General features: G+C 40.0%; 2 protein-coding genes across 7 annotated transcripts in view; one reads left to right on the top strand and one right to left on the bottom strand.

The window, feature by feature from the left end:
* Positions 1 to 8,253: 8,253 nt before the first annotated feature.
* On the bottom strand, positions 8,254 to 15,934 carry CGGBP1 (CGG triplet repeat binding protein 1). 2 transcript variants are annotated; one of them, XM_080363275.1, is made up of 2 exons: positions 15,806 to 15,934; positions 8,254 to 13,220 (listed from the first exon to the last, which is right to left on the bottom strand). In XM_080363275.1, the coding sequence occupies exon 2, from the start codon at positions 13,189 to 13,191 to the stop codon at positions 12,688 to 12,690; it is 504 nt and encodes a 167-aa protein (XP_080219401.1). In that variant the 5' UTR covers positions 13,192 to 13,220; positions 15,806 to 15,934; the 3' UTR covers positions 8,254 to 12,687. The 2 variants fall into 2 exon arrangements, with proteins under 2 accessions (XP_080219401.1, XP_080219402.1); XM_080363276.1 differs by lacking the exon at positions 15,806 to 15,934 and adding an exon at positions 15,070 to 15,197.
* Positions 15,935 to 16,213: 279 nt separating this feature from the next.
* ZNF654 (zinc finger protein 654) overlaps positions 16,214 to 24,553 on the top strand; it is a 37,258-nt gene continuing 28,918 nt past the window's right edge. For 3 of the 5 annotated variants that reach the window (XM_080364007.1, XM_080364006.1, XM_080364002.1), the window contains exon 1: positions 16,481 to 16,643. In XM_080364007.1, the coding sequence (XP_080220133.1) occupies positions 16,512 to 16,643 (132 nt within the window). In that variant the 5' untranslated portion in view covers positions 16,481 to 16,511. Of the gene's footprint in view, positions 16,332 to 16,480; positions 16,644 to 24,553 lie in introns of those variants that run through there. The other 2 variants (XM_080364011.1, XM_080364004.1) reach the window with 2 other exon arrangements.

Below are 24,553 nucleotides of genomic sequence, written 5' to 3'. Positions count from 1 at the left end.
TAAGCACTTCAGAAGACATAGTAAGTGATATCTGGATAGGCTTTTTTCAGACTTCTCCTAGCTTCAGAGAAGGCTTCTCCTGGAATTATGCAATATTTTGGTTTATTCATTTTATGTATTTATATTAGAATTTGGATTTTTTCAAAGAATGTCATTATGCTAATAGAAATATAATTTTAGTCCTTTTCACTTAATTTTTCTCATGCCATCTTAAAGATACAGTAATGTACTTTTTCTGTTCATTTGGTGTACAATGAAGGATTTTCTGGGTTTCTTATTGCTTTTCTGTTTTTGTTTGCTTGTGGTTTTGGTGGGTTTTTTTGGTGTTTTGTTTGTTTTTCCTGGCAATGGTAGCATTTGTAAAGCTGTCAGAGAACTGCATCATTTTTTTTAATTATACCCTGATGAAAGCTGTGTAAGAGCAGAAAACATGCTGATGACTGAAACATTCTGATGACTGAAGCTTGGTGGAACGTTTCTGCTTTGCTGAGTGTCAGCACATGCAGGCTATCCCACAAGCAGGTCCAACACCGAGAACCGTGACCACCATTAGTGGGCATGCGTGCACATACTTAGTTACTGGCTGGGCCTTCCTGGAGCAAGGGGAGGTTTGCTGGGTTTTACTTTCATTGGGATGAAACACCTGTTTTGGTTTATGTCTGCTGTCCAGACATCAACAACTACTCTTCAGGAGACTGGATGGGAACAACCTGTTCTTTGGTGCTATAGAGGAGACAAGGTCTGGCTGGACTAAAATTACTGGAGTGAGAGGGGAGAAGGTCCTCCTGCTTGTGACTTCTCAGAAACAAGGTCACTTCTCCTTCCCTAATTTAAAAAAAAACAATTGCAGGTTTTTGACTTTGAATATGAAATCTGTGTGGTCAACTTAGTTTCTGTTAGGAGCAAGGGAAATTTTGGATAGACTTGGAACAATGCAAAGCTTAAAGAGGCTGGCTTCAGTTTTCAGCTTACTTCTAAACAAAATAAAAACCAAACAAGCTTGGAAAACTTACAGCTAAAATGTAAATACATTAAAAAAAATAATCATATCATGGCTGTGTAGAGACTGACTTGCAGAACTTTTTGCTCTGTAATGCTCCTATAAACTTGATTCTGGTATTTGTAGTAATATAGATGTATAGAAGGAAATAGTATTGTTCTCAGAGGACCCCAAGTAGTTTTGATGTAGATCAAAGAATAAAACCTAGTAAAATAAAACATATAAACAAGATTCATGTGATAAGCAACATGACAGAAATTACATTCTGTTTTAAAAACAGTGTATAGGAGCCTGGCAGATTAGTATGGAGGATTTGTCCATGCATTGATGAACTATGCTGGATGATGCAGAGAGGTGATTGTGCGAGGAACTAATAACACACACAGACTTAATGAAGTGAACAGAAGCAGTAGTTAACTCTTAGAGGACAAGAAGGTGTTTCTTTTTGAGGCATGAAGGAGGTTATCAGCTCTAGATACATCTCCTTAAGAAGTACGCTAATTCATTCATTTGAAAATCAAATGTAAAGCAGCTCAGTAGCCTCCTCGAGCTCAGACCACACCCCAATTAGGAAATAGGTACCTCTAACTGATATGGTAATTCATGTCTCTTAAGCTAAATATTTGAGTTTCCCTTCCCAGACAGATACTCTGAATGCTTGCTTAACCTTACCTGTATTAAGAATGTGTTTTATTCATAAAAACAAACGTGTCAAAAGATGCAATAAATTTGCAGACTTTGCTCATACATTTCAACTTAAGCTTCACATAGCCAATTCATTTGTATAATTTTGTCAATGCCTTATAAAAAAGGTTGTTTTGATCAATTTATCAGTTAATATGTCTGAAATGTACCAACAGCAGCTGAGCGCATCTGTTGCAGCAGATATTACCCTTTCTGTATGACTCTCTTCCTTTCAAAACCAGCACCTATGACTCCTGTATGATACTAGCAAGAAAGAACTTGAAACAAAATAATCTCATTAAGCAAAATAAAATAAAAATAATACTAGAAATATACTGAGCACAGTGTAGTCCTCACATCAGTCCAAATTAGGAGAATCTCTCTATTTAAAAATTGCGGAGATGCAAAGTTGAAAGCAGGATGAAAATTAAGTGGAGTTAAACTAATAATTGAAGGTACACTTACCCAGTAAGGATAACTTAACTGCAAATGGGATTTAGTTCAGAGTTAGTAGGATTCCCAGATTTCAAGCAGAGGCTTGAATGATGCCAAACACCTTAAAAGCAGAGCCTTTGGCCACAAAGCCAGATGTATTTGGTCCCCAAGTGCTAGAGTTCTGATCTAGACAGTTACCGAATATTTCTCAATTATTGTCATCTTCCTCTTCAATCAAAATAGGAGTCTCTGATGTGGTAATAAAATCAGACACAGATTATCTCCAAAGTACACTAAGCACTGCTTTAGTTCCTATTCTCCTTCTGCAATGTTTAATAACTACAGGCAGGTTAAATTGTAAGACCACATCTTACCGTAAACTTGGTAGCTGCTCTGAGCCAGCATTGCTAGAAGTATGTACAGTAATATCCTTTTTATCAGCATGCCTGGAAGAGCCTTCATTCTCTGGGCATGGTAGAGAGAAGAGGTCCTGGCGGGTTTAAAAAGTGCAGTTCAAATGGCCTCTTGCATCCTGTTAGGTTTACCTGGGGTGTATGACAGAGCTGATTCCCTTTTCTAGTTCTTCTGCCAAGACAGTGCAGAAAGGGGCGGGGAAGCAACATATCTGCAAAAATCTGACAGTTGTCTCTTTTTGTGTCTGTGTGCGTGGTTGAAACGTGAACTGCTTGTTCATTTCATATAATCTCAGAACTCTTCTGCAATTCAAGGCAAAAGATCTTTCACCGACCTCTGGCTCCCCTTAGAGTGTAATGAACACAGCTGCAGATTTCTTTTTTTTTTTTTAAAGATGCTCCTGCAGTTGTGGTTTTGATTTTAAAAGCAGTGATACAGGGAGAAAAGATGCACAACAGGATTTTAAACTTGTGCAGTCCTATTCACAAGTTCGTTGATGTCAGAAACACATCTGAATATTCTTAGTTTGCATTAGATTAATTTACAATAATCTGCACTACAAGAGATGATTGCTTCTACTATCCAGTCTTGGCACTCTCATAAGACTGTGAAATTTCAGTTTCGATTTTATGGGTTTTTTTTCCTTTTACCCCTAAATATTTCTAAACCACTGAGCTGTTTAACTGAACCTTCCCCCAAAATTCTGTCATTTTAGAGCTTCTTCATAAAGTCAGAACCAAACTAAGGTTGAACAGGAACTTTTTAGATAGTAATTATCACTTCTGCTTATAATGCAAATACAACAACCACAAATAGAAACCAGGGAAGAAAGTAGTGCAGTTATTAAATCCTGTGTTAAAATGAGGAGGTTTAAATGAGACTAAGAAGCATTTATTTAGCCAGAGGGTGATCAAACAGTGAAACAGGCTCCCTAGAGAAGTGGTGCCCCAAACCTGTCAGCAATTAAGAGGCATTTGGACAATGCCCTTAATAACATTTACTAACTTGTAGTTGTTGTAGGTGCCTTCCAACTGAACTATTCTATTCTAAATATTTCAGGCTTTCTAGACAAAATATATGCATATTCTGCTCCAACAAAAATCTAAATTATCAAGAGTTTTTCAAAGTAATATTTTGGAGAAAATTGTAATAATATAACAGCTTTCCAAAATTTTGCGGTTGGAAGTGTCTGGCTAAGTACTTGATGATCAAAAGAATCATACTGATGTTTGTGAGGAACTGAAATAGCCTTACAAAAATTACAATCCAGCCTAAGTGGAAAATATTTGTGAAATAAAAGTGTGAGTGTAACTGCACACATAGCATGCTTCCAATTGAGACAAAATACGCGTACGGCAGGTTGCATTTCTGTGTACTGAAGACATCTAGTGGCTGAATCCACAACTGGTTCAAACAGTAAAACAGGTCATTAAGGGATGTGTTCCCTGGCAGTGTCATTTCTGCTTGTGTTAATGTTGAGTTACCCAAAGTTTCTGCTAACAATCTAATATCTAATCTAATATTAGTTGGTCCTTAATCTCTGTATTCTCATTAGAAGAACTGTTTTGGGCTGAGTCTTCTGCCAGCTGAAGCTTTTTGATAAAACAAGGTTTGGTCTGTTCTCTACAGTGTTCTGAGGTTGGCTTTCTGGGTGGATAATTCCTTGTTAGTAACTCTGTGGAGACATTCTGAACTGTAAGACAGGTACTGTCATACGTTAGCCTTTCGGGAGAGGTGAGGTGGGTCAGAGCGGCAGGAAGGAGCTCGTGTTTCCTGTACCGCAGACTGTATGTGGCTTGTGAGGATTCTTTACTTCACATTTTCAACAGTAAATGTCTTGAATACCCACCCATGTTTTTGGGGCCCTTTTCTTAAAAAGATTTGGGCGTATGTGACTTCTACAATCACTGCTGACACTTCCTTATTTCCTTTATCTCCTTTCTGCTAGAGAGTAGGATTGTGGGTTTTTTTGGTGGGTGCTTTTTGAGAATATGCTGGAAGATGGCAAAGCATCTGAATTGTCATGTTTTCTTGTTAAGACTAACTCCTTGAGACATTCCCGGGAGGTTTTTTTTTTTTATGATTTTTTTTTTTAAATATTATTGAGTTATGAATGAGATCTTTTAGATTTCCAAATGGCAACTTATATTCTAACTTTTTGAGAAAATCAGCCCCTAAATTTAGGACACTAAAAGTTCTAGCTTTGCTTTAAAAGCATATTTCAAACAATAGTAAATACCAAGTAAATATAAAATAACTAATTACCAAAGAAAGCAATGAGAGTCCTAATCTAAAACTGCGTAACTAGGAGAGGGAGAAGCATATGCATTTAATTCAAGATGAGATATCATTCTGCTATCTGGCAGAAAAAGATGTCACTAGATGGCACTAATTTCAACTATCAGCAGTAAATCAGTAACTTCCTTGCTACATACAAATCAGACCTCAGCTGAGTTCTGAGAGATACGGAGTATTTAAAGAACTAAGAGAATTTAATGCAATTCAAACACAATGACTAGCACAGTTCTGGATACATTGGATACTCTTTTCGGGAAGAGGCTCAAGAAACATGGAATAAATTTTAGGTAATCTTAAATACCTGAGGACTGCAATTAGTAGAAACTTTCTTAATTTGATTCAGTCCACTTTGTTGTGTCTGCTGGTTCTTTACTGAACACAAGTGAGGGGAGAAAAACAAAACAAACAAAAAACTCCAACAAAACAAAATAAAACAAACAAACAAAAACCCCAACAACAAAATCCACAGACAAACAAAAAACCCCACCACCAACAACAAAAAACCCAAACCAAACCAACCAACCAAAAAACCCTAATCCACCCCCCAAAACATCACTGTGTAATGTTCCTTCTGTTTCACCTCAGTTTTTCTTCTGACAGGACAAGGTTGTGTTTCGGTGTTGCATTTTCGTTGTTTGCAGGTGTCTCGGCATTGATCTCCAACCACACAAAGAGATACAGCATTTAGATAGTGGGCTCCAATAGGTCTGCTGGAAAGTACCGTCATTATGCTACATGAAGAAGCCTTAGTGCCTTCAAGGAGCAACAATAATTTAGAATCTCCCACTCAGCCCCTTGCCCATCACTCGTGATTCTGCAGCTTGCAGCAGCTTGTGCTGCCACAAGAGCTGTGCCTGGTCCCTGCAGCCTGTTCCCATGTCGTACCACAGTAGCTCCCTCTTCAAGGAGGGATCAGTTACTTCATTTGTAACCAAGTTCTTTCCTTTTTCCACAATATGAGGTTATCTGCACCTCCCTGCTTTTTTTCCCCATGCAATTTCAGTTTAATGAGATGAGCTAAGCTTTGTTAAATCAATAAATACATCTTGGACTAGGTTCTAAAGTGCAGACTGAGCATGGGCCTGGATGCTCTCGCAAGGGGTGTCAGTTCATTCAATATGGAGTTGGTTTAGAACCTGTTCAGGGTTTGGCTGTATATAAAACACTTCAGTAAATATAAGCATGTGTATTCTAGCTACTGGATTCACTTTAGGGTAATGGCAGGCTTCAGAAATAAGAGTGGGGAGGAAGCTATTTAGAGCTAATTAGAAAAGAATTAAGGTAAGGAGGTCTCATTTACTGAAATGAAATCTAATACCAAATTTGGGAGCTATTCTATACACTGAACGACAGATACAAAAAGCAACACTTGAGGCTAACCAATATACTAAAACCCCCTAAGAACCTCTAAAGCTCATAATTATTTTTCCTCCAGCTTCAAACAGAACTGCTGAATGATGCCTTCTCTCCACTGCATTGCTATAAGCTACTCTATAGGCTAGGAGAAAATGGAAGATTTCCTTATTTTTGTCAGGGACACAATAGTTCTTACTGAACAGAAGGATCATATGGGAGGAGAAAATAAAAGTCTCTACTGAAAGACAGTAGAAATGTCCTAATGAATGTGTACTGATTTTAGTGTGTTTATGAAGCACATAAGAGAGAACTGGCTACTTCGCTACACTTAAGTAGTCCTCTGCTTTTACTTCGCATTCCTGCACACCACTAGACAGAAGAAGACACACATAGAGAGAGCTAAGTACTTAAATACATCTAAAATTTGAATACATTTAAATTGCTTGTGCTTGTTTGGCTCAGCTGAATGTGGGCTTTGCATACCAACTGAAACCAGTAATCTTATGTCCTTGTCCAGGTCTAGCAGAAATCTTCTGGCAAAGCAGATGTTGTTGTACAACACTAAATCTTCAAATGTTTCTTGTTTCTGAAACCTAGAGCACGGACTTGGGACACTCAGAAGCTAAACTCAAAGGAACTCAAACAGGTACTCAGCAATTGTTTAGATTTCTATTTTATACTTAATTTTGTATTTTATAGACTAGAAATATATTAAGCATACTTAATATATAACATTTAGCTTCAGAAGCAGCAGGTCTTGAGGCTGCCCTCTGTCAAACCTGAGAGATAGTTGCAGTAGCTCTCTGCATCCCATCTCAGAGCCTGCACCTTGTGCTTTTACTTGTGAGATGTGCAATCTGCCTTTGAATATGAAAGAGGTGGCCTCTACCACCAGAAGACCCATGAATTCCAAACCCCTTGAAATGGGAGTGAAATGGGGCAGAAAAAAATCCTTACCTGACATAAGCAGAACTGCCACAGATTGTCTAATCTCTGCTGTCCAGCCTATGTAAATGGCAAATGTCAAACCCAATTATCAGTATAAATGTAGCCTAAAAGCAGTTAATGTATACTTCATCCTACTGCATCTTAGATATGGGTTAAACAGCGTGATTCACTTAGGCACGTAAGATGCCATTGTAAGAATTTAGCATGGCCTAATGATTAATTTTTAAATATATACTTCACCTGATTCTGTATCAGCTTCCACATAAATCCTTACTGATATGTTGATTTTGCAAGTATACATAATGCTGTTTCAAAGATGAATTGTCCACACTAGAAAACTTTACAAAAGGGTATGTTTATTTCTATTCTGCTTTTCCACTTGGTATAAAGACAACAAAAAGCAACTTGATCTTAACGTGCTGTGACCTCAAAATGACTGAAAATGAGAAAGTAATGATTAATAAATGCATGAGTTGAGAGGTTGCACAAGTTTATCACCGATCCATCATGAGATGTCAAGCCAGATAAGAATTAATGAAAATGAACGTATAACCTACACTTGATAATTTTGATGGGCTGATGTTATTTGCTCAGTTTCCGTGAAGCTCCTAAGGGGGACAGAGATCAAAATGTGACCTTTTTGCAGATAGTTTGGAAAGACCTGATTCTTCCGCACTGCAAAAGCCCCTCCTGAAAAGGCCTGAAGCATTATGCAGCCGCAAGATCCTATAGCTACAAAACATGTACTGAAATGTCAAAATGCATAACCGTTATTTCACGTGGTGTTCACTTGCAACAGAAGGCACAATTATGGAATGAAGAAAGTCACATACTTGACAGGAAACAGGGGTTCTGTATAACCAGTCCTGAAACAAACTTTGGTATGATTGAACAGATACATTAAAAAACTGCTTCAACATATAGTTTGATATTATCTTAAGCCATCATAGAAGAGCATGTACATTCTTAGTTTTTTCTGGTCACCATCCATTTCTACTACCTTACATTACCAAATACGTGAACTGCCATGTTCTTTAGCCGCTCTATCGGCAAAATATGAGATCATGCATAAATTCTATGAAAAAAGAATTTTTTATTTTTTTAAAAAAGGACCATTTTTTCATTACCAAGTGAAATCTTTACAAAGTAAAGTATTTCTCTTCCAGTCATATATTAATATAAAAACTTAAATCACTTACTCTGGTCTTACCGTTCTAACACAAAATCTTGTGGCACTGCAGGACCCCCAGGTATTTTCAGCCTCACTCCAGTATCTAATCCTAAATTCATGACTTGTTTAAATAAAACCTTTTCTGTGGCCACTTACCATCAGCAAAACATCTTTACCAACAAATGAAAAACACAGCATCTCCACAAGCCCAAAAGAGACTAAACTCTAATAGTATTTTTACAATGAGAAGCTTTGTTAAAAAAAATTTATTTTGAAAGTTAGACACAATCTTAAAATTGTACAAAGACAACAAGCACTCAAATTACACAGAATTAAGAGTGAGTAAAATGTGAACACAACAACTGTGAGTCTTGCCTCTCTTTATACGTAAATATAAATAGAGATTATCCTTGACAAATTTCCAGCTCTTATATTTTTTTTCTTTTTTTCCCTTTGAAAAGCATCTCATTATGCTGCAAAACCTAGCAGGGAGTATTTCACTGTTCAGCTCAACAGAATTGCTAAAAGGGGCTCTGGCTAAAAATAGTCCTTTTATCATGAGAATATCCCATACTTTGCGGAACCAAGTTTCTCTCTCAGCTGAAAAACAGCTTTCCTTTTCATTATGGTGAATGTTTTACCTCCTCTAGGGACCTGCCAAATTACATGCTTCAAAATGCTTAAAAATATTAGAACTCGCTCATGTTTTTTGAAGAACATGCAAGCTGAAACTAACATGGCACGTACATTTAAGTAGTCACAAAACATAAAATGTTCCTGTTTGTATTTTACTCTTTGAAACTGTTGTTCCAAGAAAAGCACTTTGGAGTAATTTTAGCTGTGAGTTGGCTAAACTAATATGAGTACATAGAGAAGAAAATACTTTTTTTTTTTTTTTTAATATTACGTTGAGAACTTCATCTGTATTAATAAAACCACCCGGCAAAAAAAGTATCACTTATAGCTTGTCCCTACATATGTATGTAAAATGAAAAGCAGACATTGCTACCATCCTCCCTACTTCTGAGAAGACTCTTTACAGGAAATGCACGGAAAAATAATGCAGTGTTCTTGCACAGAAAAAGGAAAACCACACAGAGACTGTTAAAAAACCTTAAAATCAGCCTCTGTTCTAGGAATTAGTTATTACTTAGGTTTAGATACACCAGGAATCTTCTGCTGTAAATCTTCCCTAAGATCAAAAGCAATTAAACTGAGGTTATGCTTTATCCAACTATAGGCACAGTGGCAAAATTATGCTCTGAACTTGAGCTGTTGCAGGATTCTGTTCCAGGATTGAGTGACAACCATTTTTACTTTTAAAGAAAGCAAGTGTAACTGTCTTGTTGATGATCTTGGCTATGTCCATGAATATAAACTTACTTATTCATTATTCTTTCTAGATTACCTGGAAGTGCTTAGTTTTCCATTGTTTCTCTCCATTATGAATGTTTGCAATTGATCAGTATCTTGATTTTCAGAAAGCTTGAAAAATGTTGTCACTTTTTTTTACAAAAATATCCTATTATTTAGACACCAATGTCCTACAAACTACTGTGCATTGGAATTAAGTCGGTTCTGTTCAAAATCCTGATGACCAATTCTTGCTTCCAAATTATTATGAGTTGGTAGCCTATGGCTATACTGATAAGGTTCCTCACCGGGATCAGACCTTCTGCAGTAATTCCGCATAAAAGATAAATTGGTACTATAATAATTACTGAATATATTTACAGAATTGCATTGATTCTGTAAATTGAGGCTCTGTACACAGATTGCTTTATAAGTAGAGTAAGCTTTTGAGAAACTGAGTGTTCTGATGTAGCTTTGCCATATTGACAATGACTGACTTTCTTTTTTAAACAAAAACTGTTTATGTTGCTAACTTTTATTTTTATGTTAAACCATATACGCAAAAGTAACTTGGTTGGTTGGTTTCTTTCTTCTTTTTTTTTTTTTCAGTTGTGCAAGAGCCTGTTTAATGTTACCATTAAGCTTTGCAAAATGTCTGTCAGTTTGCCAGTCAAGGGAAAAACATACAGCATTAAATCCTATATAAAATGGTTATGGGGTTCAGTCTGTGAAACCCCATGTCAGCAAGAACTGAGCTAACAGCCCAAATTCATACCTTTTAATCATACCATTTTCTCTAGATGCTTTTGATTAATGGAAGCCTGTTTTCACAATACTCCATTGTCTTCTCTTTGCTTCAATTCTAAGATAGTATACATAGGTTTAAAAAAAAAAAAAAAGAGCAAGGATGTTGTTTCACTGTAACAAAACGACAGCTGTAAAAAACCACTTTCAATCACTGTCAGGACATAAAAGGCTATTGGCAGTGTACCTTTCACTTGGCTTAAGATTTATAAAACAGTTCTAGCCCAAGGCAGTTCATGATCTTAAGCTAAACTCAAGCTTGTGCAACAGCAAATAGTATGTTGGAAGGCATATTTTGATATCTAGGATTAGAGAAAAATCTTACTACCGTTATTTCCGTCTGAAGTTCTAAACTAGCAACTGGCATCATTGACAGGATTGCCCGCTAGCTTCATCAGGGACCAAAGGTGCAGCAGTGTATTGAGTACACATGGACGAGCAGCCTCCTGCTTTTCGGCTTTGTCCATTTACTCAAACAGGTCTCATAGCAGAAGGCTACAAGACATGCTTATAATGTAACACAAGTGCTTTTTTGTAGAAGCTAATTGCACAGAAAACAGTTGTTACTAAGTATGTAAGTCTCTCTCAATCCAGCGAAAGAGACTGCTCTAGAAAAATATAGGAAACAAAAAAGGCAGGTTATTTTGTCTCTTTTTAGCAATTACTTAGTATTGCTGCAAGTATCTGGAATAAAAGAAATACTGAGAAACAGATACTGCGAAACTCTGCTGGGGAAAAGAAGCTGAAAAGAACAACTGTTTCCACCTGAGGGAGTTAAAGCACCCTTAGATCATTGTACCCACTGAGTACTGAGGATTTCTGTGCTATGAGAAGATGCTTGGCACCTCTCTGAGCCCAGAGAATCTCAAGGAAACCTAGAGCAGGCAGAAGTTGGTTGTATTCCAGCACTTTGCACAATGCTCCCTCACTGCATTCAAAAACTTTATAGAGCACTTACATCCAGTGGATTATTTGGCATAATAATACAGAATAGCTCAGTAATAGTTTACTAGATTTTGGAGAGGGTGACATTATTGAAATTCTTCAATTTCCCATTTTATTTTTTCCCATTCCAATAGATGTGGCCTTGGCAAAGAAACACAGTCCAGGCCTGTAACTCCAGTATAACTTCAAAGTATACACGCTTTCCTGTTTGCGCTTACAGGTACTGGATAGCCTGTGCAGTAACTATTTTGAGAACTATTTTAATCACTTTACTCCCTTTGACTGAGGCCAGAGATGTAGAGAACCTTCAAGGAAAGATGGAGGGGCCTCTTCTCCTGTGCACTGTAAAAAAAGCTTTCTCAACTCTGCAATTTAGTGCCTCCCACATCCCCAATTTAGATTTAGTATACTTCGTCCTGCTAATATGAAAAAGGCATTAATCCTCTCTACTAAGTTCTTGGTCCAGTATAAGTTTCACTTGCCAGCAGCTGCACTTCAAACCACACTCAGTTACCGGTTTGTCTACTCAGCTTTCAAAGATTGGCACTGAAACTGAGGGGGACATGCTAAACCAAGACAATGAAATGGTGATTTAAAAAAAAAAAATGAGCACGATAAACCTGCAGAACTCCTAGCTTTTTGAGAATAGTGGAATTAAATACAAGAGACTGGCTACTCAAGCTAGATAATGAATACAACCACAGTAGCACCAAATAGGATAAGAGAATATACTCCAAGAAAAATGTTTCTTGTTGTAGAATGTAAACCAAACTTGAATATGAATTTGCAATAATCCTCCCCCAGCAGAGTAGTTATACTTTAACTAACCACTCTACAGCTTCTTGCATTTCAAACATGCAGCACTTCTTCTTGGTCCCTCATGGGCAGGATACTGGACAAAACAATCCACTGGTGTGATTACAATCCCTATTGCATCGTCTTCTTCATACATTTAGATGCACAGTTTAGGTGAGGTCCTCCATCCAAGTGCCTTTTTCTTAGCATCAGTTATAGCTGGACTGAGCATAGATAAGGTGTATGCCAGGTATATTCCCTACATTCATCATGAGTTCTACCATCAGTGTAGCTCTGAAGTCCACAGCAGGGTTAGCAACAGTCTGTGGCATACCATTAAGTTCACAAATAGATTGTCGTTTCTACAATAATACAAAATAGCTTGTAAAACCAATATGTAACACTGTATATATGCATGAATATAAAAATAAACCACACCATCAATATGTAAAACTTCACAATAATGATGAAAACAGTTTTCTTCTCAACGGTCTTCAGTGTTGATGAGTTGGTTCTCATTGTCATACCCATCAGGCAGGTATGCTTTCCTTAGCTGGTCTGACTTAGGTATTGAGCTGCCATTCTTGACATAGCGGGACAGGAAGGCTCGCACAGATGGATGATCAGCCTTCTCAAGTGGAATATTGGCTTCCAGGCACATTTTCACAAAGTCCTGGATGACGCTGGTTTTCTCGGTCTGGGCAGTGCTGTTGCACTGCAGGGAGGCAGTCAGAGTCCTTTGCTTCTTCCTGACGTTCTGTTCTTCAAACTCTGCCTTTCGCTTTGTGTGCGTTTTAGACTTGAGGTGGTCATTGATCGCAGACTTGCGAACGTGATTCAGAACCACATTGCAGGAGGTACAGAAGAGTTTTCCTCCATCTTCGTGCAGCTCACTGCCAAACTCCGTTACGCGATCCTGAGGAGTTACATACAAAGCAGTCTTCGAGCGGTTGCGTGATGGAGCAGACTTCACTCCAAATCGTTCCATTGTTGCCTTCAATAAACTTTACCTGAAAGCTGAAAAAAAAATTACTGTTAAAATGCGCTATTGATTTCAATCAAACAGTTCTAGATGCAGTCTGTTCAATATCCAATGTAGCCCTTATTGACATCTAAAAGTTAATTACATGTGAGACACATGTGTGAAACTATTATTGAAAGGTTCTTCATCTTGAAGTCAAAAGAACTTAGGAGACCAAAATTCCTCATGGGTCAAGGTAAAATACTTTCTACAACTACAAAGTTCAACTGAACCTTCAAAACTTGATCTGTTTATCACTGAAAGTCAAACAGAAAGGTTTTTTGTTTTTTCTTGAAGAGTTTTTATCCTTTACTCTTCAGGGAAAAGGGTGCTTTCTTCTTACTGTTTTCAACATATTTGTCAGTTTCTTATTTATGTTGAATTGGTATTTTTCTGTTTACTTCCTGAAAATGTGCATTAATTCTGTTACAAAAACTTAGTTGTCCAAATATCACGCAAAAAGGCCGTTACTGTCACTTACAAAAGCCAGTAAAACAAACACATATGCAAAAACCTCAAACAAAACAAACAAAAAACCTGAGCTTTGTTAGCACTTATTTGGAACACCCCTCCCTTTCGCCCCAGCTCAAATCACAGCTATTAGATTGATCCTTAACTCAGAGCCAAAGGCAAATCATTCTGTCATGGCAACTAAGGACTGGTGGAGCAGCCTAATGTGAACAGAAAATCCCATAAATTTCAATGCAGAACAAGAACCTGTATTTTCAAGGATGACAACTTCTCTGAGGAAGGTAACTGATAACAACGAGAGCTGGACACTTTCTAACATCACTCTAAATTACACTATGTTACCAAGGCAGGCAATAACCTAGTCAAATATAATAAAATCAAGAAGAACTTATTTCTTTTTTTTGTTACTGAGAAATAGAGTAGCTGCTGTAAATCTCAGCCAAGATAATTTAAGTACTTTTCAAAGTAAAGCTGAAGAAACAGCTCTGTTCTGGTTTGAGGTTTTCTGAGCAAAATGTCCATTCATTACATTAATTACCCACTTCCTTATCTAAAAAAGGGCAACAGATGTTTAGTAAAAATATATATATTGGCAAATACTTTGAGGAGGTTGCTTATGGGTACTTATGGGTATAAACAGCTTTGAAAAAATTTGTATTGCCTTTGCTTACAAGGCAGACTTAGAGATCAGAATACCTCTAGATGTATTATTCTCTGTACTTATTTTGTTATACATTGAGAGTTTACTGTTGCAACATTTTAAAAGATTCACCTTTAAAACACCAGGATTTCCAAACTAAGTCTAAGTTGAGCTTGTCCAGCTCTAAGGACTGAATGAAATTTCTGCTGTCCACAATGCCTTTTGCTTGCTCTGGTACTGGAGTAAAAGAACAGAAAATTCAGTCTTCCGAATTGTCCTTTTTTTCTTAAACAATGGCTACACTAAGGATGACAACCTTTTGGGGAACAAAAAGAAAAAAGGAGACAAAGATCTTGCTATTAGCTAATTTCCTAGTTTTTGGGGTTTGTTTTGTTTCTCACTATCTGCTACTTTACAGAACAGTAAGTTGTGACTGATACTTACTGCACAACACTACAGACTAAGATAAACAATCTTTTTTTGATTTCTTTATGCAATTTATCTCTGTGAGTTTCCAAAGTAACTGTTTCCTGGAATCAAGTGAAAAACAAGTCTTTGACTTAGCGTAAACTTGCTGCTTAGGCTTCTGCAATGTCAAATCTACCAAACTAGGTGTCTGCACTCAGGCTTTATCAAGATCTGCAGCAATCCTGTGAGCAGTACAATGACTGACACACAGGATTTTTGGTGAGTATTTTTGCTTCGAGTTTCGGCACAGATTCTCTGATACCTACTAAGTGCCTTAACTACTTCTGGGCTCCCAAGCGCAGGGGAAGGTGTGCGTTGCAGTCAAGGCCCGTCGGGACAGAACCCCGATCTGTGACCCTCCGCGACACTTTCACGGGGAGGAGACGCTTCCGCGGCGCCGGTAGCCAAAAACTGTCACCGGAGACAGAACCGCGACGAGTGCCCGGGAGCTCCCGGCGAGCCCAAGGGGCATTTCGGGTGAGGAGGAAAACAGGTCGGGACTCCCAAGCGCCGACTGTGTCCCGCTGCTCCCCCCGCTGCGAGCGGGAGCCAGAACTCGGTGCGTTTATATTCCCCGGGGACTGGTCACCGGCTTGACGGCGCCATTTAACCCCTGAGGGCCCCTGCGGAGCGGCGGCGCCCGCCGGACGCCTGTCTCCTGTGCCTTCCCCGCCCCGGGGGGCTGGGTATGGCCCGGCCCCGGCGGCGTAAGCGCCCCAGGACTCACGGCCCCGCCAGCGGCGGCAGCAGCAGACAGGTGCGGCCCCTCCCGCCCCGGCCCCGCCCCGTTCCTTCCCCCGCCCGGCACGGCGGGTGTTTCCATGGCAGAGCCGGGAGGCGCCGTCGCCTCCGCAAGCGCTGGCGGCCCCCGCCGCTCCCTCCCCTTCTGTCGCCGACCAGCCCCGGGAGCCCAGAGGCGGCGGAGTGCGGGCCCCGCCGAGGCAGCGCCGCCCGTCGCGCCGCACCCGCCGACCCCGCCCGCCCCCTGCCGGGCGCCGTTACCCGCTCCGGACGCGCGGCCTCCCCACGCCCAGCCGGCGGCACCGCGGGGCCGCTGCCGCCGCTCCTCCGCTGGGCCCCGCGCCGCACAGCCAGCGCCGCGCCGCAGCCAGACGGACCTACCCACCCTGGCGGCAGCGGGAGGCGGGACCTAGCAACCCACCTAGCAACCGCCGCGACCGCCCGCCTCTTGCCCGGCGCCACACGGCGGCCGAGTGGGAGAAACCCTTCGGTGATTGGTTCCCTTTGGCAAAGCAGCGATCAGATGGGCGGTACTTTAGCCCAATTAGAAGTGAGGGGCGGGTGTAAGCGCCGTGATGGAGGCATGCTCAGGCCAGTCAGAGTGCGCGAGTGAGGCGGTGGCGTCTAGCAGACGAGGGCTTTGGCCAGTCGTCGGCAGGAGGCTGCGGAGGACGGTGTAACAGGCGGGACGAGCAGCCAATGGCAAGAGGGGGACAAAGTAACGAAGAGACTTTTTCTCCAATCGAAGGACGCTTCGGCGGGGCCGGCTGAAAGGGAGGAGCTAGAGGTCAGAGGTCATCAGCGAGTTCTCTCGTCGTCCGCCGTTGATCGGCACGGCAGCTGGCCCAATAGGCGCGCGGCGGGTGGGCGTGGCCGGACGTGAGGCAGCGCGGCGGGGGGCGCCCCTTCCGGCGTGGCGAGGCGGGGGCAGGGGGGTGCTCGGTACGCGCAGGGCGGCCGGAGCAGCATGGCGGAAGACGAGAGCGATCAGGAGTCGGAGCGGCTCAGCGAGGAGCTGGAGGCGCTGGTGACGCCGGGCCCCCTCGCCGGCCTGCCGGCCCTTCTCAACAGCCAGTATTACTGCCGCCGCTTCTGCCAGGTGAGTGCCGCCCCGCCCCCCTGGCCCGCTCCTCGCCCCTCCCCCCCCGCGGGAGGGCTTGGGGTGCGGCGGGGGTCGGGTCCCCCCGACCCCTCGGGCTGGCGGGGCAGTGGGATGCCGCGGGGCCGGCACTGCCGTGGGGCTGGGGCCGGCGCCGCGTCCGCTGCCCCTCAGCTCTCCGCCGGGCGGGGGTCGAGCCGCTCCCTGACGGCCTGGGGTCAGTGCCGAGGCAGGGCTGGGGGTTAGTGCAGGAGGGGGCCCGGCCCGCTCCGCTCCCGGGTCTTGTGGCGAAGGAGGAGAACGGAGGCGACGCCTGTTCTTCCGCGGGGGGGCGGCCGGGGTGCTGGCCCTGAGTGCCCCCGGCCCGGAGGAGCGGTGGAGGCCGAGGCGGCGCGGGGCCGGGCTGGGGCTGGCAGGGACCCTTGCGGAGGGGAAGGGAGCGAAGGCACCTCTCGGCGCGGGGGGCGGGACGGGAGGGGGCGAAGAAGAGCCGGAGGCATGTGAGGGTGGCGGAGCCTCCGCCACTGCTGGGACTCGCTTCTGGGCCCGGCGAACTGGGACACGTGCGGTGCCGCGGGCGAAACAACTCCGGGTGGCTTTGCCTGGGCTGGGGAGTTGGGTGGGTGGCGGAGGGAAGGAAGAAGAGCCTCGGAAACAGCTCCCATAACCGTGGCTAAATTAGACCAGAGTGGTTTTTTTCTTCTTTGGAACGCAGCGTTTCTTCATGCGGGCCCGGAATTCTTGTGCTCTTTGCGATCTCTGTGTATGCCTTGCAAAGTAACAAGGAACAACAGGTTGCTTTTCCTAGTTGCTTTCATCAGCAGGTGTTGATGAAACATTAGTTATGCTGGGTATATTTCAGCCACACTACTTCTTTGGAGAAACACTGTTCAGAGGTTTTTGGTATGGAGTTACTTAATTTCATCTACTTCTTGGCTACTTAACTCACTACAGAATGTTAAATAAATGTGTTTTTCTGTTCTTTTTTTTTTGTTCTTCCTGTTTTAACATTCCACAAAACATCTATTGGAAATGTTATTTACTGTAATATGTGTTTAAAATTATCTTGAGTAGTATACTGCCCAATAAGTCCACAAGTTGCTTTTGGGTTTTATTGCGCCTTTTATATTTTCTTCTGTTTAGTGATTTCTCTGAACTTAGTAAGTGTGGAAAAACTGTGAGGTCAGTAAAGGGAGAAGTGAATGTTTTTTGTAGTATAATGTAGACTACAGCCATATATGTTTAAGTTGGGAGGTTGAAAAGTCATTTGCTTCTGTCAAAGACCGAGAGATTTATCTTAAATTTTTCTTGCTACATTTACTGTGTGTTGAATTCATTGTGTTGAGGAGGAAGCGTGAACAGGGTGATCACTTCATACACTAATGCAGATCCTGTTGCCCAGACAAAGCTAGGAATTGATAGGGAACAGAAGGGGACGAGATAAGGGAAGGAATTTTCATATAAAATAATTGTAGCATTGTCGGTAATGGTAGAATATCTAAATCATTTGACTTTGACTTCTGCAGTTTCTTTTGTGTAGAAAGATTGCCAAGCCTTCTCCCCTACTTTGTTTTGCTTTGAGTTTATGAACTCTTCACATGAGCGGCCAACGTTCTGATAGAGAGAGGGCTCTCTTTCTTCTCTTAAATTTTCTTTTTAACGATGCACAGTTTAAATAATCCTGATGGAAGTGAGTTAATATTTTAATACTTCATCTCCAGGGATTAAATTTTTTGTTTAGATTTGGTCTAGTATGATCAGTAGTCATGTGCTAACTCAAAATATAGTCTTCTGTGTTTTGTTTAAGCATGTTTTATAGTAATGGATTCTTCTACTGATTTAACTGTATAAATACAAGATCCTAACTGGTGTAGTGTACTAGTTTGAAAAGCTTGCGGCTTTGTGACATTCATGGTTTGACAACAAACAAGGTTGTGCGTGCTCCACATTAGCTCATTTACCCTCATGAGGTTGACAGTGGTTTAATTATACTGGTCTGTACGTACCTGTACATCCAGAGGACTGGTAGGCCCTCAGCATATTAGTAAGTGATGAAGCATATTTATATTTATTCTTCAGAAAGTATCATGAAGTTTAGGTTATGTATTTCTTGTCACACTTGTAAAACAAAACTTCTCACTTAAACAGTGTGTCACTTTATAAGATTTAGTTATTTAGTTGGGGGGCGGGGGCGGGGGTGTTTGTTTGTTTGGGCTTGTTTTTTGTTTGTTTGTTTTTCCCAATGATATGTCTCTTTTTTTAGTGCAATTTTTCCCTTTGGCTCTAGTTTTTGTCAGAGCCTCTTGCTTTGTATTTTTCTATCCAGATCTTCTGAAAGTCATATTTGGCTGTTGTGCAGATCAGGCCTCTCCACCTCATTCCACTTCACACTGGTAACACGATTTTACTTTTCTTAATGGTTATTTGACACTTCTAAATGTCCTAGTTTGCCTCCTGTGTTCCTGTTCCAATGTCAAAAGTTGAACAGCAGTTGTAGAAATAGTTGCTTAGTGATAATACCATGAGCTTGAACTACCCAGAAGAAACATTTTTCTTTTACAGAATAGCAAACTATTAAAATATATGGCTGTGCTTTGATCACAGTGGTGAAGCTTCATGTTAGCCGAAAAGAATATTGTTTAGATTGCTTGTAGTTACACTGTGTGAAGATGCACACAATTCACATATCTCAGCAAGAGCTCCAGGAAAAATGAAGCAAGGGGTAAAGCCTTTTCTTTTTGTAGAGCCATTTTCCATAGAAAGAAGCAAAGACCTCTTGACTGATCTTATGGAGTAAGAGAGTGGCTTAAACCTTCAAAAGCATCATTCTTGAAATAGGTAGAACATTCTTGAAAGGTAGAACATTACTGTAAACAGTCAGGTTTGAGACTCTTGAGGCCTGGAGTATTGCACCTGAACTTTCAGAAAGTAGATTAAGTAACAGTTACAAAAGATGACTGGATTTTCAGAGCTTTTTCTTTAAATATATGTGTAATCATGATCTAATAATGCAAGATGAAGTCGGAATGTGGAGTCTCTAAACCCATGTGTAGTTTCTGGGATCTGTTTTTCTGTTGTAGGTGTTCACGGTCATACAGAGTCATTACAGTCTGAATCTTCCAAAACAAAGTGGAATAAAATGCTTTCTTAGGTGGTTATTTGAGATTGAAGACATATGGAAAACAAAAATCAAAATTTCTGTGCTTGAGAATTAAGAGACCATTGGAAGATAAGTGTCCAGCTGATGCATCTCACCAGAAGTTTCTATGTTACTTTCTAAAAATTGGTGACCTGGCATTTCTTCCTATTTGTGAAGTTCGCTGTCTATTGAAACCACATACATGTTGGGAAGAGCAAGTCTGCTGTTCCCAGCTTTTACAAGCAAAGGAATAAGGTGTCTGTAACTACTTTGTAGGTTTGAGGAAATTTGAAAGATGGTACCTAGCAGAAACTCCCTCAGTCTAAACATTTGAAAGGGCTTCATGAATTTCAATTTGTTATACTATATGTGGAATTTGAAATTCTTTCATGAGATTCCTTGAAGTCTAGAGTTATTGAGGTTCTTGTGTGAGCGAAATACAAATGATGAAGGGCAGAGAAAATGGTTTATTTTTGGTATGAGGGTAGAGGAAATAATTTTATAATTAGAAGGATGAATTTCTAAATTTACTTGATTTAAAAACAGACCTTATCAGCGAGCTGGCAAATGTATATAGCTTACCTTGTTGCACGTGAAGTGGATATAGTTTTATCAACTAGCTTGAAATTGCATTTTCTCTTCAGAATCTTTTGTCGTAACATTAAGTTTTATCAAAATGCTACAAGTTACGCCTAGCATTTCTGTAGTTGTCCACATGGCTGCATATCTGTACTAGATGTTATTTTACATTGTTCGTTACTGACTGAAATAAACACAAGGTGAGTCCGATATAAAGTAACAAGGTAATACCATGAGGGGTAAATACTACTCAATCTGCTCTTGCCGTGGCATCAGCTTATGGCTTTCCAGTATGATCTGACTTCCTAAAATAAGGATTACCTAGTTGGTTTACATTAATAGGTGGTGTCTTGAGTCACTGCTAGAAAAATAATTCTTGGATTTATACTCCAAAGCTAAGAAGTAAAATTTAGTAACACACTAGAGAAGATAGTGTTTCCTGGATTTATTTTAGTATACAAAAAACAAATATGGGGATGTATGACTCAACTGTTGTCTGTCTTGCTCTGTAAGGATGGAGGTACAAAAATGTATGTCTTTGAGTGTTTGTTCTTCTGATTTTGAGATTAATACATTTTCACACCTTTTGTGACGTGCTTAAATTTGAAAGTACTTGCCTTTGACTTTTGCTGTGAACTTCAAGTCAATAATTGTTAAGTTGCCTTTATATTTTGTTAAAAAAAAAAAAAAAAAACCCAACAAACAAAACTAAAACAACACCACCAACAACAAACAAACAAAACCCACAAAACCCCCTTTTGGTTATACCAGAATTTCATTTTACTACTCTTTTGACCTTTGGGATCCATATTTGTTCTTCATACACCATTTTAAAATTTAGCCATAGAAATGTTGCTCACATGAGTACTACTAACACAAAGTGATCTCTTCAATTTCTTTGAAGTTTATTTTTCTGAGAAGGTATAGCTTGTAATTTTTAACCCCATATTTTCTCTTGTAATGATTTGTGGTGTTTTAGCGTTTTTGTTTGTTTGTTTTGTTTTGTTTTTTAGCATCCAAAAAAAAATGCTTTCTATATGTTAATGACTCAAAATTTGAGAGTACTGTTGAAAGTCACGTGTTATTTATTTGACTGGCGTTTTTCAGGTTTTTAAATGTGTGACATTGCTAGTTCTGTGAAAACCTGTAAAGGACAAACCATACCTTGCAGTAAGTAAATTTACCTCTGTATCAAAGAATACCGTAGCTACTTGAAAAGGCCTAAATTTAGAAATTAACCTTTCATTGTGTTCTCTATTTACTGGGTCTTTTTTCCATGCTTGGCTGGTGAAAACAAGCATGTTCAATTTGCTGATTAGCAGTTTAATATTGTGCTGCTTGAGATCTAAGTGAAGTACAGGTTTAAAAGGAAATCCTTGCAAAACAACTGTGGCAAGCACCAGGTCATGCTCACTCCCAAGCTCACTGCCAAGTGTGAGCATTCCCTTCTGTTGCAGATTACCTGTCCCCAAAGCAGGGTGTCTGGGGTGAGCTGTTGACACTCTTTCCTTTGAAACCTGAAAAGCCACTGTCATGCAAGGCTGGATTCTGGGATAAGTAGCACATTTGGCTATTTGCAGAATTGGGAGAGTTCACAACAGTAGTTGATTTGCAACCTCTTCATTTGCAGATCGGGAGGCTGAAGGAGTCAGTCTTCAATGTCCTTATCAATTAACATTATAAAGTCTTATTCACATACTGGCCTTTCTCTTAGTATGGGCTTCTCTTCAGCATTCATGCCTGCTGTCCTTGTAGCTTTACCCTGAGAAATTATCTCCATGTTTTAGAAGTCCAATTAAGGAGTTAGTATTTTAAAAAAGGAACCATTGCACAAATGTACAAATACATTGTATACTTTATTTTTGTAACGTTTTTCTCCTTCTGTGGAACTTTTCATTTTGCACTCTCAAACTTCTTGGTATTTATGCTTCTCCTGTTTTTAACACCTTGTCTTGAAGTTTAGCTTTTGTTTGAAAAGAAGCATTTGAATTTTGATGGAAAAAAAATATATCAAGATTGTAACTTATAAAGGAGCTGCAGGCTTTTATACCTAACAAGAAGGATCTCCATTGAATGATTCTGTAGCATAGTCTGTCTGATAGCCTTGCTGTGTGGGCTTTTTCAAATTAGAAAAGGCACACTTACGGCAGTATATAATGCAAAAATCAGAAACTTGAGTCCTTTTGGGTACCAGTTGTTCAGATGAAGGAAAGAAGTATTTGTACTTTTTACGCATCTTAAGTTATGTTTTACTTATATCACTGGTGATCTGGACATATAAATTCATATGTGTGTTGACAGGATTGTCAGTTCTCTCTTCCATGTATGATCAAGATAATTCTTTAAATTTGTTGACTTTTACTCTCAGGGGAAGCTAATCAAAAGGTGAGAAGGACTATTCCTTCTTTTCAATATAAATATTTATCTTTCAGTCATAAAACCTTACACAGGCACATTTACTACAGTAGCCGAAAATGCTTTCCTAGGATTAGTATATAGTTTTCATGGTTGTGCAAGCAGCAGACTGCAAATATGTATGGAAGCTGGTTCTTTGGTAGCTAAATGTAATGGATATATGGAACCCAGTCTTAGATGTTGTTCTTGCCTCAAACAGGCGGAGGAAATGGATGAGATCTTGGTGATTAAGGGTGGGGGAGACATTTAGCTTTAAGGGTAGAGCTTTGACAGAAACTTGTCTCATAGGATGTGTCATGCTGTTGCTGGGTGATGTTTTTTCTTTTGCCAGAAGTGTGATTATGTTTGGTTACTCCTTATGTAATATTCGCATGTGAATTGCAGTAAAACCATTGCATACGTCCTTAGTTGCACCATATAAAAACATTTTAAACTCGTATCTACTAAGTAATCATTTATGTTATTTTAAAAATCTGAAGACCTTTTCTACTCTCTATTTGGATCATTGAATCCTTCTTTTGTAAGGATATTTACCTTTTTTGTATGCAGAACCAGAAGAAAATACTCATCATCAACTAAAAATGTTAAAAAGACAGTAAAAAAAGCTGTGATTATTTCTTCTGATGTTTCTAGTTAGACTAATTTTAGTGTTACTCAAGTTCTCTGCTAGAAGCAAACTTAGGTATCCATGCTGCTCTGGTTCTTCTGCTGAACAGGCCCCTTTTTTGCTTGGCATTTTAAATCCTTTTTGGTTTGTTCTGTTCTGTGACAGCCATTATATTTACCAACTAGCTTTCTTTTTCTGAAAGCTGGGCACAAAAGTACTGTTGTGATTTTAATCCTGTGGTGACTTCCTTTACTGTTATCTCACATAAGGTTATGGGAGTAACTTCATTTAAAATCATAGTTGTGACAGAACTTTAAAATTGGTGGGATTTGTTTCTTTTCAGTTTTTTTGTTTTTGTTATGGAGTGGGACAGGAAAACCTCTAGCAACTTCAGGGCCTAGCACTGCGTGAAACATTTGTTTCTTGTGTCCTATGTATTTGCAAATCTAGTTTTTTTTGCGATGTTATTTCTCTTAAGTGTTTGGAATATAGTCAAATCACTTTATATGTTTATTTAATTACTTAAAATAATGTGTATATGATAATGTTCCATGAATAATTATTTTTTCACATGAATTCAGGTCTTTTAATTACTACCTTGTTATTTTTTGAGTTAGCTGCTTTAGCTGTGTGCTTAGAAACTTCTTATAGGAGACTGATAAGTTTGATCTTGGTTTTGCACTTCAGAGGACACATCCAAATCATGGATTTTCCTCTGCATTTCTCAAATGTATTAAAGAAGGGAAAATAGTGTATTGGTGTGGGAGAAAGGTGGAGTTGAATAGGGGAGTGTCAGAAAGATGTTTCAGCCTCCCTTTCGGTATCTGTATTTGCACTGAACGAGAAAGGGAAGACAAACAGCCCCACCGTCTCTTTTATGGATGGTAGTAATTTAAAAGGTAAAGACAGACTGTGAAATGATGCATGGAGTCTTCAAGTACATAAAAATTGCACCTGAACAGAATTCTCGAAGGGAGCTGTTGCAAAAAGTCACATAAAATGTCATCTCCCTTCTGGTTTTCTGCACTATATGTTGGACAAGGAACGGGCCACTTTGTTTTGACAATGTTATGTACTGCTGCTTTGGCTGACCTCATTATATTGAGATTAGTGTGCTTGTTAAAAATGTGCTGATAAACGTGAACTTTAAATAAAACATTTAGGACTCAA

The sequence above is a fragment of the Nesoenas mayeri genome (genome assembly GCF_963082525.1).
Source record: "Nesoenas mayeri genome assembly, chromosome: 1".
Lineage (NCBI taxonomy): Eukaryota > Metazoa > Chordata > Aves > Columbiformes > Columbidae > Nesoenas > Nesoenas mayeri.
Note: the sequence above shows the minus strand (reverse complement) of the source record. Positions and strands in the feature narration are given on the sequence as shown.